Source organism: Leptonychotes weddellii, chromosome 2, assembly GCF_054177405.1.
Source record: "Leptonychotes weddellii isolate Sample4059 chromosome 2, ASM5417740v2, whole genome shotgun sequence".
Classification (NCBI taxonomy): Eukaryota; Metazoa; Chordata; class Mammalia; order Carnivora; family Phocidae; genus Leptonychotes; species Leptonychotes weddellii.
In genome coordinates, this window is record NC_138370.1 from 177,457,335 (window position 1) to 177,476,308 (window position 18,974).

Sequence of the window (18,974 nt, forward strand, 5' to 3'; positions counted from 1 at the left end):
CATCCAGTGAGACAGACACAGATTAAGACAAGACACTGCTTCCTGCTGAGCTGTGAAAACGTGAAGGGAAGCGAAGGCGGGCAGGCCCGGCGGAGGGCACGCGCCCCGCTGACACGCCGACTTCTCTCCTGTGACCCCACCGTGGCCTGGACCCGCGGTCTTCCTGACGTCAGTGTGCACGGGGCACCATCACACCTCCTGCAGATAGCTTTCCCATTTGCCTATGAAATCGTGCTCTGTCATAATTGCTTTTTTTTTTACACTCAGACGTGTCGGACTTTTCCTTTTATAGCTTTTCAGTTTCTCTGGCTAAAGGCCTGTTTTTCTCCTGAGACCCCAGTGGACATTTTCACAGTGGCGCCTACAATCTGTCCGAAACGAGGTTGAAAGCGCAAGGTAGAGCCCACTGCTTGTCCCCTCCTGGCCTGTCCCCTCCTCCCATGCCATCAGCTCTGGTGTGGCCTCCGCTCGGGGCAGCCTCAGAGGTTCCACGACCGTTCGCGCCGCAGACGCTGACTCCGTGTGCAGACCTCCCCAGGCTGGGCCTCACTACCTGAGTCACCAGCGAATCTGTGACCGGGAGAGGAGAGCCATCGACAGGGACCCCCAAAGGCTGCCAGGGGGCCCGCTCACCCACCGAAGGGCCGCTTGCCCAGGCCCAGGCACGACAGGTGGTAGGCCTTGGTACAGGACTTGCGGTCACACAGCACCAGCTGGCCGCCATCCCCACAGCGGAAACACTCGTCCTCGGACTCCTTCTTCCCTTCACCTCTGGTTCTCCGCCTCCTGGTTCTTTTCTTGGTCTTTTTGCCCTTTTCCTCTGAAGAAAGGGATGTTGAGGTCTAGAAGAAAAAAGTGCAGTTCACTTGAAAGAATCTCACGGACGGAAGCAATAAGAAACTACGAAGAGCCAGAGTTGGGGTGCAGGGGCTTCAGAGGCCCATGGAGACGCTCTTACACTGAAAGGACAGAAGACGGGGACAGGACACATGCCCAGGGAGGGCCATCCATCTCGCTAAATGGAAGAGAGTTGAGCACAGAAAGTAAGACCGGCTTTGCCGAAAGTCTCCCGCAGCGGCACCTCATAGTGGCCCCCAAATCTGCTGACGGGACGCTCGGGCCACAGAGTGGCTCCTGCCGGGCCGCGGTGCATCCTTGGCTCTTTCTAGTAAGAATTTCATTGTGAATGAGAGAGATCATTCTCCGGTTGAAGCAGCAGACACCAACGTGGACACCCAACTCAGGGCGGATGCCTGGGATCTGCCAGTGTTTTAGGGCCCAGGTTATGTGGCACAAGGAGGCAGGTAATCGTGCCCAAATTTGGCACCTTCCCAGCATCTCAGAATTGGACCTTACCTGTAACTAAGGATGAGGTCACACTGGGGTAGGGGGCCCTTAACCCCGTATGACCAGGGTCCTTAAAGGAAGAGGAAGAGACCCAGAACAGGGAGCAGGCCCCGTGAAGATCACGGCAGAGACGAGGAAAGCGTCTACGAGCCCGAGGAACACCAAAGGTTGCCGGAAACCACCAGAAGCTGGGAGAGCACTGGGAGGGAGAGCAGCCCTGACTACACCCTGATTGCGGGTTTCTGGCCTCGAGAAGTTCTGTTGTTCACGCCTCAGCCTGTGGCACTTTGCGACAGGGAGCCCTCACCTCCCTGCGGCCATCCTCACCCACACCCTGCAGAAGACCCCCTCCCGCCTGTCACAGCTACAAGTCAGCTCAGAAGAAGCCACTTTCCACTACGAGGGACGTGCTCGCAGACGTCGGAACTGCTCATGTCAGCTGGGGACAGTGGGAGCCATGCCTTTACCTTTGGTCTGTCCCCGAGGAACCCGCTGCAGTTGGAGGCCCCACACCGACAGACTGTTTTCTCGTTACCCAAACAATCGAGGTTGTAGTTGAAGGTCAGCTCTGTCCCTGGGTGACAAGAGACACAGCACTGGAAATACTGGCCTCTCTGTCAAGGCGAGAGCCTCCGCCAGGTCCACGGAACACACTCCCGCCCCCTCACGGCTCTCCACGTGCGCTCCGAGGAGAACCACCTGTAGCGCCCCCGCCCCGCGCCCGCCCCCCGGGCTGCTCCAGCCTGACCGCTGCCGCCTGCCGCACAGCCCAGGCCCCGTGCTGTGACCCTGGAGGTGTCATACCTGCTGGAATGTCACACACTGCAAACAGGCCCACACGAGTGTCACCGTTCACTGTCCACTTGAGGGTCTCACAGTTGGGCTGGCAGCTGTGGTTCATAAATCGGGAATAGTTTCCTTTGGGGCCAGCATCAATTATACGGTCCTGTAAGGTACAACTCAAGTTTCAAGCAGCATTGGAATACGCGGGCAGCGCTTAGCCATCACGTCCTTGTTTAAAGGGAATTTTCACCGTCTTAACACCTGCTGGACAACGATGTTGTGCTGGAAACCGTGGTCTCCCGTGTCCACTCGGACAGGACACCCCCAAGCCAGTCCTGTTTCTCTCACTCACGGGGGGGGGGCGGGTCACAACCACATGGAGAGGACCAAGCCCCAGTGAGTGTTGGTGAGGATGGGGCAGCCAGCTGGTGCTCCCCAACACCACCCATCGGATGACAAACAAGAAGCCAGGAGACACGGGAAGGTCAACACTAATGGCCGGTGGAAACTCAACATTCACAGACAAGAACAAGAGGAGCCCAGTTCCAAAATGGACAAAGGATATGAACAAGCAATGCCCAAAGATGAGATCCAGACAGACATGCATTTGGGAAGGTGTCCGCATCCCTAAGCAGCTGACGAAGTACAAACTCCAACAACAATGCAATCTGACCTCACGCTGCAACGGGAGCGTTGGCCAAGACACCAGGGCCAGCCACAGGCCGGCAGGGACAGTTTTGAGAGAGCAAGCCGCCGCCGCCGAAGACACACAGGCCCACGGCGGCCCTGCCCTGGTGCACGTGCATATGAGGATGTGTTCATCGCCAGCAATGGGGAGACTGGAGCCTAAAGGTCACTGGCTGGACTGCACAAGGGGTCCCCATGCCACAGGGAGCAGTCGAGGTAAGAAATGTCCCAGCAGGCAGGAGGACACTTAAAATCAGGCAAAGTACGGAAGTCATGAGTTTGTGCAAAGTTGTGTCTGAACGGGGCACACAAACGTGTAAACACACGTGTCTGTGGGAGGTCTCCCCTGGGGCCCTAGGAGCCCTGTGCTGGGCCCCCCTGCCTGGCGATGCCGCCCCACAGGGTCCCCCGTGTCCAGGACAGGCTGGCTCCGACACTTCCCACCTCAGCCACACCCACGCCACGTGTTCCTTATGCAGAGAAATGGCACCACAACGGGCTTGCCCCGCAGCACGCTCTCCCACGGCCTAAGGGCCCCGCTAACCGCCCACCCCAGCGCCGGGGTGCCATCCCCCCCCAGGGACGACGCTGCCGTCTGCACTCTCACGCACCCGCGCTGGCGTTCCCACAAACCCTTTCCAGAACACAGCCTGCGATGCCTGCCAGTAGCGGGACAGCCCTGGTCAGCCCTGGTCCCCAACGCCGCCCACAGAGCGACGGGCCCCCACGGGCTCCCGTGGGCACTTCCCGGGCGCGGGCTGAGGGCCACATGCCCGGGGCCGGCTCACCACGTCTTCACTCTGTTCTCTGTGCCTACGCACTGTGGATACTCGAGCCCTGGTAGCCACGTGTCAAATCTTCCTCCCAGGACAACACTCGATTTTCACCTTCACAGAGCCTTCTCTGAGAACTTCCCCAGTTTTCCTCAGCTCTTTTATTTATCTTTTGCTTTATGCACTCAGGGTTTCTGACCAGCCTGGCCCAGCCCTCCCTCCCCCTACGCTACAAAAGATACCCCCGACATTCCCTAGCTCCTGACTGCGTCTGGAATATCGCCTTCCGTGAGTGGAGGCGGGGGATGTCCTCCGCCGGCTGCCCTGCCGCCTGCCCCTGGGACGGGGAGCGCCACGCGGATACGCCCCGCTTCACCCTTGCAAATGTAGCCCTCTGCGTGGATCCGGGATGGCCGGCCAACGCTGATTTTGAAACTGTGACGATGTGGGTGTATTGGTGGGTGTGGGGTGTGTGGGGGGTCAGACACCAGTGCGCTCGGCCTCCCTGCGCCGTCCCCAGGAGCAGCGGAAGCAGCAAGCATCTTTGTCTCCCTCCTGAGCCTCGCTCAGGCCTTCATCAAACAGGAGAAAAAGGCCTTCTTTTCTGTCTCCTGAGTTGTCGTCAGGAGCGGGTCTACACTTTCTCGGTTCCTTGGCACTTGCCTCTTACCCTGTAGCCACAGGACCGATGGACCACTCAGCTCACCACAGAATCTTTGGCTCCCTCTGTTCTGCAGACCGTGTTGCGGCCTCAAGCCAGCCTCGTGCTCTTCCCGAGGAGCAGTTCGGTGTTTACGTCTGGCTGGCAAAGGAGTCTTTGTCACAACCAGTAATTTTAATACGATTTTTACTCTGTTGGCCATTCTGGATGGATTTCCCTGAAATACAGGGTCCTTTTCTTTCATTTCCTTTGAGTTTTCCAGAATGTCAGCGGAGGTGCAGGCTCGTCTCCGGGCTGGGGCCACGCAGGGACGCTCCGGGGCCTGCTCCCTGTGCTGTGCGTGTCTCCTGGTCTTTCTCTGTCCTTCCTCCTCAGTCATGTCCGCCCCACGTCTGCTGCTCCCCACATGCCCCTTGCGGCTGAAGCTTTGCCCGGCAGACACCCGTGTCTCCTCCTGTCTGATCCTGAGCCCGTCGAGTTCCCGACTCAGCTCTGCCGGCTGTCTGGCCACCTCCAGCTCCTCACACTTCAGAATCCACGCTCAATGCCGGGTAGAGCTTTCATCCGCCGCTCCCTTCGTCCCCCGTCTCTGAGCGCGCTGGGGGCCCACGGCGGCTCGCAGCTGGAATAGCAGTCCTGCTGTCTCAGGTACCTTCTCTGCTGCCAGCCTGATGGGGGTCCCCACCGCCGCCCCCACCACGGGTCCCTTCTCTGTCTCATTCTCGGAAGATGGTCCTTCCCAAGGCCTGTCACCCGCGCCTCCCAGGAGCCCCCCGTGCCTCCAGTCTCCGCTGTCCTCCTTGGAAACTCAGTGGGAACTCAGCGCTCTCAGGTTGATGGGTCTGTCTGTCCTCAGTTCCGCTCTAGATGTGCTTTGTATGTACTTCTTGTTGTAGTTGCTTTGGAAGTGAGCTGCTGCCCTCTCCTACCAGAATCCTATGTGTAGATTCTTTATTTTAATTTTTAGAGATTAATGCTGCTGACTGTGGATCTCCTTCTTTTTTTTTTTTTTTTCATCGAACTGCTTCTAAGATCTCCCCAAGCTATCAGATACACATGGAGCCCGCCCCCACTGCTGCCTCCCTGGCACCCCCTCCTGCACCCCCACAACCGTACCCAGTCAGGAGACCCCGTCCCCTCCCTGCCACCGCCGTGGCCTGCTGCAGCCGCTCCACGACACTCTCTCCAAAGTCATCCTGATCTGACGTTAGCGTACCAAGAGCGGCCTTCTCTGGACTAGCGTTTGCCAAGTTTTTCTTTCCTAGTACTCTTAAAACCTTTCTGATTCTTTTACTTTAAATGTTTTATTTTAGAAAGAGCGCGTGCACAAGTGGGAGGGGCGGAGGGAGAGAATCTCAAGCAGGCTCCACACCCAGTGCGGAGCCCAGCACCGGGCGCTCCATCTCACGACCCTGAGATCGTGACCCGGGCCAAAATCAAGAGTCAGACGCTTAACCAATGAGCCTACCCACACACCCCTGGGACAGCTGCTCCCTGGAACATGCACCTCTTCTCTCTGGGGCTTTCAATCTTTGCCGTCTTTGCTACCCTACAGGTCTGGGTTGTTGTTGTTGTTTTTTTAATAACCTATCTAGGTATAGACTTGTTTTTATTCATTCTGTTCAAACCTTGGTCAGTTTCATCAGCTTCCAGAAAATCCTTTTTTCATATGGCCTTTCCCCCCATCCCCCAGTCTCTGCTTCTGGAGCATCCACCGAACATTCCTACGTTCCACATCCCTGGGCCGCTCTGACGAAGTTTTCACCTTTCACCCTCCGGCACTGCGGTCCACAGCCCCAGAGCTTCCTCTCCAGCCGCCTTCCCCGCGGCTGCCTAGCACTCCACAGCTGCCTTCTGGGCTCATTCCCATGGCTGCGCGTCTGAGCCGTTCACATCTGCGTCCTGCTCTTCTCTCGTGATGCCCACGTCTCCTTCAGTGGCTCCCACCACTTCAATAAGAGGTCATGTTACTTCCGGTTCTCACCAAAAGCTAAGACTTTTTGAAGGTCTGCTTAGGGAGCTCTTGCTCCATTGTGCTCTGTAAACGCCTCGGCAGGGCTTGTCCATGTTTTTTTTTTTTTTTTTTTTTTTTAAAGATTTTATTTATTTTTTGACAGAGAGAGAGACAGCGAGAGAGGGAACACAAGCAGGGGGAGTGGGAGAGGGAGAAGCAGGCTTCCCGCTGAGCAAGGAGCCCGATGTGGGGCTCGATCCCAGGACCCTGGGATCATGACCTGAGCCGAAGGCAGACGCTTAATGACTGAGCCACCCAGGTGCCCCGTCCATGTTGTTTTTATAGCAAGGATATGAGGTATGAATTGTTTACCTGTCCCTCGTGTGTCATGGGTTTTAACTTTGCTTCAGTCAGGTGCCCTCGGTGAATTATCATTTCAGAGACCAATTTGTGTGTTAAATGGTCAACTTGTCATTTCTTCCAACACACAAGTAGTTTAAATTTAGGCTACAAAACATGGGAAGACACAGGCCTAGGGGTTGAATTTCTAATAAAATGACCTCCCTTGCCACTCCCCAAGGGCAGGGGATGGCAGAGGGAAGCACACATTGGCCACCCCCGGGCCAAGTTTACCGGCCCCTCCCCTGGGACTATAGCCCTCCATGGGGTCCACGCAGGCCCCTCGGGCCCAGCCGCACAGCAGGCCTCTGAGCAGGCTCTGGCGGTGGTCCCCACACAAGGGTTCAAACTCGAGCACCACCTGTTCCATGCCCCATGGCCCCCGGGAAGCTGTGTGTGCAGACCCTTGCCTCCACGGATCGGCTCCAGCACGGCAGAACTCTCTGCCCCTAACCTGCCATCCTGCACAGGTATTGTGAGAGTTTTAAGGGGGCAGGACAGACGGGCCTCCATCAACGGCTGGTTATTCTTAGTTTTCTGTTCATTCTGTCCTACAGAATTCCTGTTTGCCAGCCTATGCGATCTGCAGGCCTGCCTCTTATAGAAGCCTGCGTGGACAGAGGTGCTGTGCTCCTGACAGGCCCAAGGGAGGAAAAGCAGCCTCCTCTCTAGTCCAGGATGCTCACCTTTCTAACTAACTCTTTTTCTTTTTGAACATTTTATTTATTTATTTGACAGAGAGAGACACAGCGAGGGAGGGAACACAAGCAGGGGGAGTGGGAGAGGGAGAAGCAGGCCTCCCGCCGAGCAGGGAGCCCGATGCGGGGCTCGATCCGAGGTCCCCGGGATCATGACCTGAGCCGAAGGCAGACGCTCAACGACTGAGCCACCCCGGCGCCCCGGGAAGGAGAGAATCTTAAGCAGACTCTCATGACCTGAGCTGAAATCAAAAGTTGGAGGCTCAACCGACTGAGCCACCCAGGCGCCCTAACCAATTCTTCTTAAGAAATTTCAAATTTACAGGAAAACAATGGACTACTACCAGCAGGACCACCAGCACAGCCTTCACTTAGATACACCGACTACTGACGTTTTCCACGTTCGCTGTGTCATCTATTACACAGATGTGCGTGTGCACTCACGCGCACTCACTCCTCCTTCCCTCTGCGAGTTACCAAACTCAGCCGCTTGAGCCTGAAACACATCACCACTTTCTCCTCACAAGGAGCAACCCTGTCCAGGCATCACTATCAGCACCTGAGAAACGTAACATCGGGAGCAGCAGCGTGTCCACCGCAGGGCTTCCCTCACTGTCTCCACGACGTCCTACCCAGCACCCCAGCCCCAAGATTTAGGGTCTCGGCAGGAAGCACGATTCTCGTTGCAGGGTCTAGGCCCCATGACTGGTCAAGCTGCAGCCAATGCCCAAGAGCCCAGCGCTCCTGGGGCTGCAGCCTCCCCGGGGACAACCCTGCGAGGTCTCTGGGACCATCCTATTCTCCACAACAGGCTGCTTTCCAGACCTCATCCCATCATCTTTCTGTCATTTCCCTGAGTTATTCAAATCACGTGGTGTGATCATTTTCTATCTTGTTTTCAAGCATTCCTAAAAATAGCCACATCTTCCTGCTAGATTATGAGATTAAGGGCAAGAAGTAGCAGAAACATGCATCGTGTCTGCCTTCCCCTCAAGCAACATTCAGGCAGCAAGCAGGCTGCCCCTGGGGCCAGACCAGCCCACCGCGATGCTACCCTGGAAAGGGCCTGTCCCCGTCGGGCACCTGCCACCAACCCGCGAAGGGCCCGCCTGCGCTTTCTCTCACTCACCCCGACTCGTAAACAAGCATTCTCACCCATCCTCCCTCTAGCACACCTACGTTCCAGACTGCTTTTGCACATCTGGGCTTCAGACAAGCGATGAACAAACAGGAAGCCCCGCCGTGTAACTGAACACATGTGTAACTCTCCTAATCTGTGCTTTTCTCCTCTTTTCACTGACCCTTAGCCCGACTGTCCAGTACACTCTTCATGCACCGATGGAACACGTGAGGCTCCCAGGACACACTCACACACACAGACAGCCCGCTCCGGCCCTCAGGCAGCCGTCGGAAGACACCGTACACTTCAGGAGAAAATGTACACGCATCTGAAAAGAGCGACACGTGGACAACACGGTATCGTCACCACAAGACAAGGTCCGCTGTTACGGGCGGCGGCACGCTGCAGACGTGAGCCGTGAAGCTCAGTTAGCACTACCTTGTCTATGGTGAGCATGTAGAAGTGGGTGATGTCGTTCTCGTGTGCATATTTGATTCTCGCCATGCACTCCTCCTCGTCAATCAGCTCGCCAACATACTCGTTCACAAATTCTCCCTGGAAACCAGAAGAGCGTGATGATGACAAAGAACAGACGAACCAGCTCTCAATTCCAGAGTGCAGGAGCCCACAGCCGGAGAACCAGAGCGGGGCACCGGGCACATGCCATCCCGCCATCGGGGGTGGGGTCTGTCAGAGCCCCAGTTAGTCCGAGTCAACTCACATGACTCTAGACGTATTTTACACAGGCTGTCAAGAGAGAATTCATCCAAGCATCCTTCCCAAAGCAGCAACACCCTAACTTTCGCTCCCTGAAGCAAACTGCCCCTGGGGACACCACGGGGGGACCCTGAGCTCCTGCCGGACTTCCTGCTGCAGCTCTGCCCCGTCACCCAACAGGAGGCCAGAAGAACTGGCCGCCAGGGCAGGCAGGGGAACACACACGACCACAGGGGTTTTGCATGTTTCAAGGCAGCCTTTTTTGCCCAGGATCAGGCCAAGACCAGACCTCGGGTCTGAGGCCGCGGCCCCCAGGCCGTGCCCTGGCTTGGCTAGACAGAGGACAACAAGCCAATTGCAGTTGTCCCCTACCTAATGGACGCCGCTGGTCACTCAGTCTGAGGACAGAGGCAGGCGGACTGCATGGGGCCTCTTGGCACGGACGAGTTGGCCCTGCAGTGCCCCCAGACAGCACAGCTTCCTCCCACCCATTCGTGACCCCCTGGAGTGTCCTGTCCACTTACCCAGCGAAGGGCTCCTTCACAGTCTTTCACATCCTAAAGCAACCACCGAAATGCCAACAGGAGGCATGCTCTAAGGGGATTTTTGAGTCTTACTTGGATAGGCAGCTTTCATGTAACATTTCACCATGTTCCATTATAATAACTCAAAACCTTTTTTAAAAAGACCATTCTTTCATGAGTGCAAAGGCCCAGCAGGCGAATCCAAGCTGAAGCCACCAAAGGAACCCTGATTTCTTAAAAGCAAGGGAAGGGGCATGCCACACACCTTCCTGATGTCCCGCTTGGCGACCAGGCCCCATCCTTTGCCGTCCGTCTTGATGATCTTGGTCTCGGGGTACTGGCGCTTGGTGAAACACTGATTCTGGCAGTACTCGCCTGCAGGACACACCTGCGGGTGGCACTCGAACATGAGCATCCTGTTCAAACACTCCGAATCAAAGCCACAGGGATTCTCATCTGTGGGCTTACAGTTGCACTTCGGGATTTCAGAGATATCAGCTGTGTAGATCTGGACTTTCCCGTAAGGTTTATTCACCTGCAGGGGAGAAAATTGGCATCTTATGAGCTGATGCGCCAAGAGAACGAGCCTCTGACGCCCCATCCCCTACTCCTGTCCCCACCTGCCCAGCCTCCTGAAGGTCTGAGCTTCAGAGGCCGGCAGGGATGGCAGGGGGCGTACCCCACCTCCCACAGGTGCAGCTCCCAGCACAGGCCAACCTTGACCTGGGAGCTCTAGAAGGTGGGCTGGAGCGGAGCCCTTATCCCACCCCAACTATTCCATGTTCCTCATCTACAGGAGAGAGCAGACACTTCTGCAGCCTGGCTGCTCCAAGGGAGGAACACGAGCAGGTGCTGAGCACAGTGCGGGGCAGCTGGCCTTCCAGCACCTGGATCTGATGACCGGCAGGCAGGGGGCCAGGGCAGTGGCGGTGAGCACAAGGACACACGGTCTCTGCCCTCCTGAACTTGCAGTTTGTAATGATGGAACAAGAGCAACCCAACAAAAAAGCCACAGAGAGCAGGGAAGAGAAACTAAAGCAGAAACCAACAATTCAAGGGGAAACGTGGTAGAAGATGCTTTGCCCTGCTGTGGGGTGACAGACAGCACAACACCGAAGAGCAAGCTGAAGACATGCCTTCAGAACCTAAAAGTCCCATGGGGCGCCTGGGCGGCTCGATCGCTTGAGCGTCCGACTCTTGATTTTGGCTCAGGTCACAGTCTCGGGGACCGTGGGACCAAGCCCCACGTCGGGCTCTGCGGGAGATTCTCCTCCCTCTCCCCTCCGCTCATGCTCTCGCTCTCTCTCAAATAAAGAAATAAATCTTAAAAAAAAAAAAAAAGTATCTAAAAGTCCCGAGCTCTCTGACCCAGGAGCTCCATTTCTATGAATTCGCCAGAGAAAACACTAAGCACAGATCACTGCAGACAATGCTTCCTTCCTACACACAGGGTCTGCAGCCCCTGAGCAGCCAGCTGACACACAAACGCGCTGAGAGGCTCCCGCGCCCCGGGCAACAAGACACGGTGGCCCTGGCCCCCCAAGCGCTGCGGCTGTGAGGAGCACTCCTCATCTCTTCCAGAGCCCAGGCTCCCCGCCAGTCAACACGGGGGCCACATTCAGGAGCGCCCCCACCGTCCTTCCTTGCTGTCCACACCCTCTGAGATGGGAAGGTCATGTTGTCTCCAGGGCTCCAGCTGACCGAACCCCGTCTCAGCTGAGCAGTGGCCCGGGATGACCACCTCTCATCCGAGCACGTCCCTGGCACCTGGTGACGGCGTGCTCCAGGAGGTTGGCCTGCCTTCAGCCCCTCCTGCTCCAGGCAGCCTGGCCAGGACTGTTACTCCAGCCTCTCGCTGGCTCTCAGCTTGAGCCTCACACCAAGGCAAAACTGAAACCTCACATGCAGAGACCCCACGCCCCCAGCCCTGCGCCCCGTCACCGTCCCGTGGAAGGACACACGCTCAGCACTGACAGCATCTGCTTCTGCCTGCGACTTCTCCGGCAGCTGTCCGGGCCGGGGCTACAGACGCCTGCTCGTGGTGACCCCCTTAGCCACTGCAGCCAGAGGTCTGAGAGTCTGACGCCTGAGGACCACCCACAGTCCCCTTAGTGACACCCGAGCCATCTGCACGTCACCTTGATGTGCTTGTATGGCGGGGGCTTGCGCTCATTCTCCTGCGATTCTCTGGCTTCCCTTTGAAGTTTGATTTCACGAAAACGAGCTTCAGCTTCCTGCAGTGCTAAAAAGTCAATGAGATAGGAGTGTGAGGAAGAGGTTTTGTTTTAGTGAACTCATCCCTCTACCCTTCCAGCTCTGCATCTCAACGGCTGGCCGCGGGCCTCCAGCTCCCTGCCAGACGCCGCCTCCAGCGTGCCCGGAACTGCGGGCTACGGCAGGCCGCGTGGGGCAGCTACCGCCAAACCGCAGACGCCGTCGAGCGAAGGGTGCTCACAGCACGTCCGGCTCAGGAGCCCTGGGCGGTACAATATTGTGCCTCAAGGAAGGCCCCAGGGCCGGCTTCTCCGGGCGGATGCTGCTATAGCTCCCCACCCTCCACTGGGATCCGATGCACCGTACAGGCATCAATCCTGGGAACTGACTGTCCTAAGACAGAAGATGAAAACGGAATTCTGCTCCTCTCGAGCACACACGCTCTGAGGAGTGAGCGCCAGGCTCAGGGAGAGCGGAGGAGACTGACCACTGAGGTTTGCCTGGAGGACACCGTGTGCGCTGGGGCCACCCTGACCTGCAGGACCCCAGCAGTAAGTCAGGATGGTGAGACCCTGACTTCACCATCGCCGGCTGCCTCTAACACTGGCCATGTTGAGCTGCCTCCCAATTCCAACATCTTCCCCGTTCAATGGTGACTACCGAGACTCTTGCAATGCCTCCCCCTTTGTCAGAAGGTCTCTGCGTGCCCACGGTGTGAGAGGATCCGCAAGAGAGGAGACAGGCGGCCCACCGAGCCTCCTACGTGCGATCGGCCGGGAAAGGCCTGCTTTCCCTGGACGCGCCGAGCATGCACCCCGAGTCTCCCTTCTGTCCCACTCACTCCAGTCAAGTGGTCGCATTCCCAACCCGTCAGCTGAACGACACCCTGCTCTTGTCCCTCTCTGTCCCCCACCTTGGCTGTGGAACCAGAGGGCGGGCACCTGTCTACCTGCCCACACCTGACACTTTGGGGGCACCTGGTCTAGATGGCAGCCAAGTTTCCTCCACACCTCCATCTTATGCAAAGGCAAGCTGTAAGAAATTTCTGTAAATCATTACTGAAACTAACTTAACAGTAGCGCCAATGCATTTTAGTGAAATTAATCACAAACCGATGTTATTAATAAAAGTTACTGAACAGCATATTTTATCCTGTACCTCAACAAATCAGTCTGCAAACCTACTTTTTTCTAATTTAAAGTACAGCTAGAACACTTAGCCCAGTGTTTTCTACAGAAACCAAACTTTCCAACAGCAGAAATCAGGATTAGCAAAAAGTACCCCAGAGTGTAGTTTCACTGCATCTGGAAATCTCCGTACCGTTTTTGAAGACTCTTCCGATCCCTCTGACCCCCTGGTAGCGGCTGCCCCGGTCCCCCTCCATGTACGGGAACACTCGCGCCTGATGCGTCCAGTAATAATCTTTAGACCCAAAGAAAAACACAGGGAATTCTCCAATCTCGTGCTTCAGTTTCTGAATATTTGGGGGGACATTTTTGGGATGGCAAACTTCTGCCGGCCACCATCTATTATAAATATTAAAAAGAGGATTCACAGACTCTTCAGACAGAGTGACAATCATTCAGTGCTTTCAGTCCTGCAAAGGGAAAAGAACACATGTGAACGAGGAGGCGGGCAAGCGCGGGGCTCTACTTCTCGCACCTGTAGTTCCCGAGCTTCACCCAGATGATGTCCTGGAAATGCAGCTTCTTGCCGGCCCGGCAGTCGTTGCAGAACCAGCTGCCGTCGGGCATGTCGATGTTCAGGCAGTCAGGGTGGAAGGCGGCCGGGCAGGACTCGCAGCACAGGAGGCTTCCCCCTGCAAGGGAGGGCGAGCTGGCTCAGGCCGCCTCCTGCGGTCTGGCAGCTCCACACCTCGAGCTAAGACATCAGCTTAACAACAGCCGCCTGGCGACAGACTCAAAAGCACATTTCAGGGGCGCCTGGGGGGCTCAGTCGGTTAAGCCTCCGACTCTGGACTTCGGCTCAGGTCATGGTCCCAGGGTCCTCGGGTCAAGCCCCGCACTGGGCTCCCTGCTGAGATTCTCTCTCTCCCCCCCGGCCCACCCCAGCCCATGCAAGCGCACGCTCTCTCCCTGAAATCTTTTTTTTTTAAAGCACATTTTACTACCACCATGAATAACTTCCCCTCAGTCTGTGCACCAGTCACAGTTAATTCAGAAACATCACGGTGTATGACTGCACGTGACAGGGGACATCACGAACGTCAGTACCCAAAGCTGGAGGAGCGCGGAAGCCCCGCCTCCGCACGCGGCCCCTGGGGTTACCTGCCGGAGCTGAGTGCTGAGAAGCCATGAGAAGCAGCGCTCCCCACCCACTCACACGACTCCAACAGAGTAACAGTGTCGAGCAGCCCCCAGCGGCACGGCCCTCACCTTTGGAGCACACAAAACACCAGCTCACGTTGACGTGAGCGTGGTGCCTCTTCCCCTTGCGAGCAGTGAAATGGCCCGTGCAGATTATGCTGTTGGAAGCGATCACCGAGCAGCCGGCTGCCAGACAAGCATCCCCTCCATGATAGGCGACCGGGCAGCGGACACACCGCATCATTTTACCTGAAGGCAGAGACATGCACTGAAGACCCAACAGTGAACAGGGCAACTTGAAATGACCAAGCCCCCACACATTAAGAAAATTAATGCTGAAATAAACGAAGTATTTGATGGAAAACAGTAACTAGGATAGGGGCGCCTGGGTGGCTCGGTCAGTTAAGCGTCGGCCTTCGGCTCAGGTCATGGTCCCAGGGTCCTGGGATCGAGCCCCGCATCGGGCTCCCTGCTCAGCGGGAAGCCTGCTTCTCCCTCTGTCTCTCCCCCGAACCCTGGCTCATGCTCTTTCTGTCTCTCTCAAATAAATAAATAAAATCTTAAAAAAATAATTTTCTTATATATGAAAGAGCACTAAAGCCAGAACAAATAGAATCAAAATGGTTCAAAGGTTTCCCCCTCCTAAAATTAAGAATCTTTAAAAAGACACTTAGGGCAGGAAGAAGGGAAAATGCAGCATGAGGCAGATCCTCTCCCAAGAAAAGCCCTAACCTGGCGCGTGTCGAGTCAGTGACAGAAGGACAGCTGGGCCGGCCGCCGGCCCGTCCCTTCCGTGCGTCCCCGTGAGCACACTGAAGCCACGGCGAAGCTCCGGGGTGTACCTGTACCTTTCGATGGCCTCGGGTTGGACGGGTTGGAAGCGTGGCAGCTCACGCAGCTGTGGAGGGGACAGCGGAAGCCTCGGCTCTCAAACACGGTCAGAGGGTACTTCCTCACGCAAGCTTCGTGGTAAAACTTCCCACACTGCGACACGACACAGCGCTTCACATCTGTCTTGCTCTCCTTACACACAAAACATGAGTGAATCCCTAACAAACGGTTAAAGAAAGGGGCAGAAAAAGGTGCAAAGAACAAGAATTAAATTGTTGTTCCTGGGCCACTAAGCTCCAGCAGCTCTGCCAGAGGCAGCCCAAGCTGCTGATGCCTCTGGCTCTGTTTCTGACCTTGCTGACTAGTCCGAGCATGCTTCAAAAAAGCCCAGCCATCAGGGGTTACCTCGCTATGAACTAGGCTCCAGCGTCCCCTGGAGGACAAGAGAGTCCGAGGAGGAGGCAGCCTAGGTAGGAACACCCACTCGAACTAGCCAGAAGCGTAAAAGGAGGCACTCCTCTGAAGAAAGGCTTTTACTGTCCCTTTTGAGAGCAGTTAACCAAGCACGGTGAGGAATCACTTATAATCAGAGGCAGGCATATGCCTCCAGAAGCAGGGTACTGTTGCATCGGATGGCCTTGGCTTGGCGTCAGAGGAACTCTCTGGAAGACTCCGGGTGTCTTCCCAAGCTAGGACATGCCCCCACGAGAGCCAGGAGACCCTCAGGTCCGGCCGTGGACAGGAGGGGCTGCCTCGGAATGGCCTGTCTCCCCAGCAGCCCCCAGACTGTGCTGCCGAGTCCCGACGGCCGCTCAGGCAAGAGCGTGGGAGCTGTTCTTTCTGTTGAAACTGAAGCTCGGGTTCCTGCCGTGTCTCTAAAGCAGCCCGTGTTCCGTGACTGACTAGGTCACCAGCACCAGCAGCGCGGGCCCTACGGCACCGTGGCACCCCACTCCAGCCACCTCACGGAGCAGGGCTCGGGCCGGCCTGCGGGGGTGGGGGGGCCACAGAGCCCGGCAGGGAAGCAGCTGTCCTCCGCAGGGGTCTCCGCCACGAACACCGCGTCGGGACGCACGTGTGGAAGCGCACCAACGCACTCCGTGCAGGAGCCTCGGAGGAAGGCTCCACGGCCGGCAGGGACGCTCACAGGCCTGCCTGCGGCGGGACGCATGCTGAAAAGCTACAGGAGAACTTGCCTGAAGTGCATTCGCTGCAAGTGAACCTCCCTTCTGGCCGCTGGGAGAGCCCGAGGCAAGCAAGGTGGAAAGCTCCGCAGCAGGGGCCTTCACAGAGCACGAGGCTGCCTGTCTTCTCACACAGCTGTAGGGCAGAAAGGGGACAGCGATAAAGCCACACCCGGCACCCAAACCTACAGGTTACACTCGGGAGGTTTAGAATCAGATGTGAAAATCGAGAAAACTCACACACATTTCCATCATCATAAATCAAACTCATCCAGGGGGTTCCCCGCGGCCTCCACCTCCCAGAGGAGGCCCGGTCACAGAGTGGGTAAGTGACCTGCCCCAACGGGCCACGGAGCTGGCGGTGAGGCCCCCGGCTTCCGATGCTTCAGGAAGCACGCACGTACAAACGTGTGTCCCTCACACAGGACGGCTGTGACTCAGTAACACAAAAGACAGACCGTGTGTGTGGCGGCAGGACCCTCCCCGGGGCACTTTATCCAGGATTCTGCTGGCAACCCCACGCCTTCAAAACAAAAATCAGTGGGATGCTGGGTGGGGTTCAAGGGAAGAGTGAAGATGTGGCCCGGGACCGGGTCCAGGGACAAATCAAACGACCGCCTTCCCCTCACCTGACACACGTACTCCTTTTTGGCGGTTACTCCTCGCTCAGACTTCTTCGATGAGACGGACACTTCGGTCTGCGTTTCATCTGCGCTCTCGTCCGGGGATTCCAAGGGCTCGTCTCCCGGGCCGTCTGACACCTGGAGGTGAAGGAGGCGGACGACAGTTCACTAGTCGCGGAGAGTGGTGGCGTCACACGGCCCACCCGCGTCACCTCACACACAGGCCTTCTCAGCACCCGTCCCCAACTGCCAGCTACTTGTCGCAAACATACGGTGTCAGCTGTTGCTTGTGATGGCACAACCTGGCCACTGAACTGTGTAGAAATTCAGAAATGGACTGTACCCTCCTCGACATTTAGTTACATTTCTGTAGAAAAGGCACAAAATTTCACATCTCTCTGTGTTCCTGACAGAGGAACTCCGGCGAAAACCCAATTTGCTCCAGTAGGTGACCTAAGATGCGCTCTGGGACTGAGAATCTTGACCTTCCTTACCCAATCTCTTTAAGTTCCAACTATTTTAAAGTAAGAGAAACAGATTAATACCTAATGAATTTTTTAAAGGATCAAAGTGCAGCGTCAAAGGGTAAGCCTTTGTACCGTGGTCTTGCTTCTGGAGCCTGTGGGCTGCTCTGGAAGTGTGTCTGTGTCCCAGAGTGCTGACCCAACACCAGTGCTCCAGAAGTATCACACCCATAACTAACTGGCCGTCCTGTTCTCCTCCTGTGGCCTATTCTCCCCAGAAGGTTCAAAGTGGGAAAAGGCAAGGTAAAACCTGCCGACTCTGTTAACAGGTGAGTCTGAGAGAAAGGCCTGGGAGAAAAATGTGGAACCTTTGAGCAAACCAAAGGACCATCCCCCCAGTTGTATTTCATCCATCCTCTTCATCATCAGAAATCACCCAGCCCGAGCTAACCCTCTCCCTCCTCATGGCACACAACACTGCCCGTGTTTGAGCAGCAATAATAAATCTCTACATAGAAATCCATAAATCTTTAGTTAAGAAAATTTTCTCATATACCAAATTCAAATTAAAAAAAACAAACTAAAAACACATGTAGTGTTCATTTGCTGTTAGGTAAATGAATGTTGAAAACTGAATTTTTCAACACAACAAAAGTATAAACTACATTTCCTATACACCTTGATAATCACAACAAGTAATCATGTCATCGGCCTGCTGTTTGCTAGTGAACACAAAGCTAGAAATTAAAGTCGGGCCACACTGAAACAAAACAGAACAGAACAAACCCCATCAGCCAATCCACCCAATTCTGTAGTCTTATCAATGAACATTTTCCAGAGTGAGCTCACTGACGTGACAGGGAGCAGTAGAAGGAAAATACCCAGTAAACACGGACTTAGAACTGGTGTGAGTGGGCAGACGTGTGAGGGACGTGCTGGCTCTGACCGGCCTCTGCAGCAGGGCTGACAGGTGTGTGGGCCCACCGTTCCTGCCTCACTACTCTACTCCTGACACATCCCTTAACAACACAGTTTTCGGAGAAAGCAGCCTCTTAAGCTTCATTTCCTCACCTTTTCCAGGAAGATGGAAATAGTGGCGTGAATGTATACTACATTACAGGGGTCCTCGCACAGCAAGGTTCCCCCCCAAGCTGGCCAGAGGGAGCCCCTCCCTATCAGCTCACCCCCTACTTCTTTAACATTTAACATTCAGAAAGAAGGCAACTCGAAAAAAACTCTGCATTCAAACCCCAATTTTTAACATGTCCATCGGATCCGGAGTCACAGACGGGAGGGGCGCGGGGTGCTGAGCTCTCTGAGGCAAGAGGCCACTGGGCGCTGGGGGGCCCCCGGGGGCATCAGGAAGAGTAGCCACACCTCCTGGCCCAGCCCCACTCAAAGAGCAGCCCAAGGCTGAACCGTCTGACGGAGGAACCGAGGCCCAAAGAAAGAGCCATCAACATGGGCCCAGGGGAGAGAGCCCCGGTGCCCTACCCACCAACCCATGTTCTTCCCTCATTGTGGCTGGAACAAATTGAAAGCTTTAAAAGAAAAAAAGAAAAAAAAAAAAAAAGAAAAACTGCATGGAGAGAAAGACAGAAAACACAGACCAGTCCTGGGTCAAAGAAAGGAACAGCACCTTTTATTTAAGATTTACAGAAAAAGTTA

At 55.8% G+C, this 18,974-nt stretch overlaps 1 protein-coding gene and 1 non-coding gene across 2 annotated transcripts in view; both read right to left on the minus strand.

The window, feature by feature from the left end:
- NSD2 (nuclear receptor binding SET domain protein 2) overlaps positions 1 to 18,974 on the minus strand; it is a 58,395-nt gene that overhangs the window by 1,224 nt on the left and 38,197 nt on the right. The window contains 12 exon segments of the mRNA XM_081812775.1: positions 638 to 842; positions 1,815 to 1,921; positions 2,152 to 2,293; positions 8,861 to 8,977; positions 9,929 to 10,198; positions 11,802 to 11,905; positions 13,198 to 13,403; positions 13,540 to 13,696; positions 14,274 to 14,453; positions 15,053 to 15,253; positions 16,232 to 16,355; positions 16,849 to 16,980. Coding sequence (XP_081668901.1) covers positions 638 to 842; positions 1,815 to 1,921; positions 2,152 to 2,293; positions 8,861 to 8,977; positions 9,929 to 10,198; positions 11,802 to 11,905; positions 13,198 to 13,403; positions 13,540 to 13,696; positions 14,274 to 14,453; positions 15,053 to 15,253; positions 16,232 to 16,355; positions 16,849 to 16,980 — 1,945 coding nt within the window.
- Positions 2,406 to 2,534, minus strand: LOC115942044 (small Cajal body-specific RNA 23). The gene has a single exon (XR_004076698.1).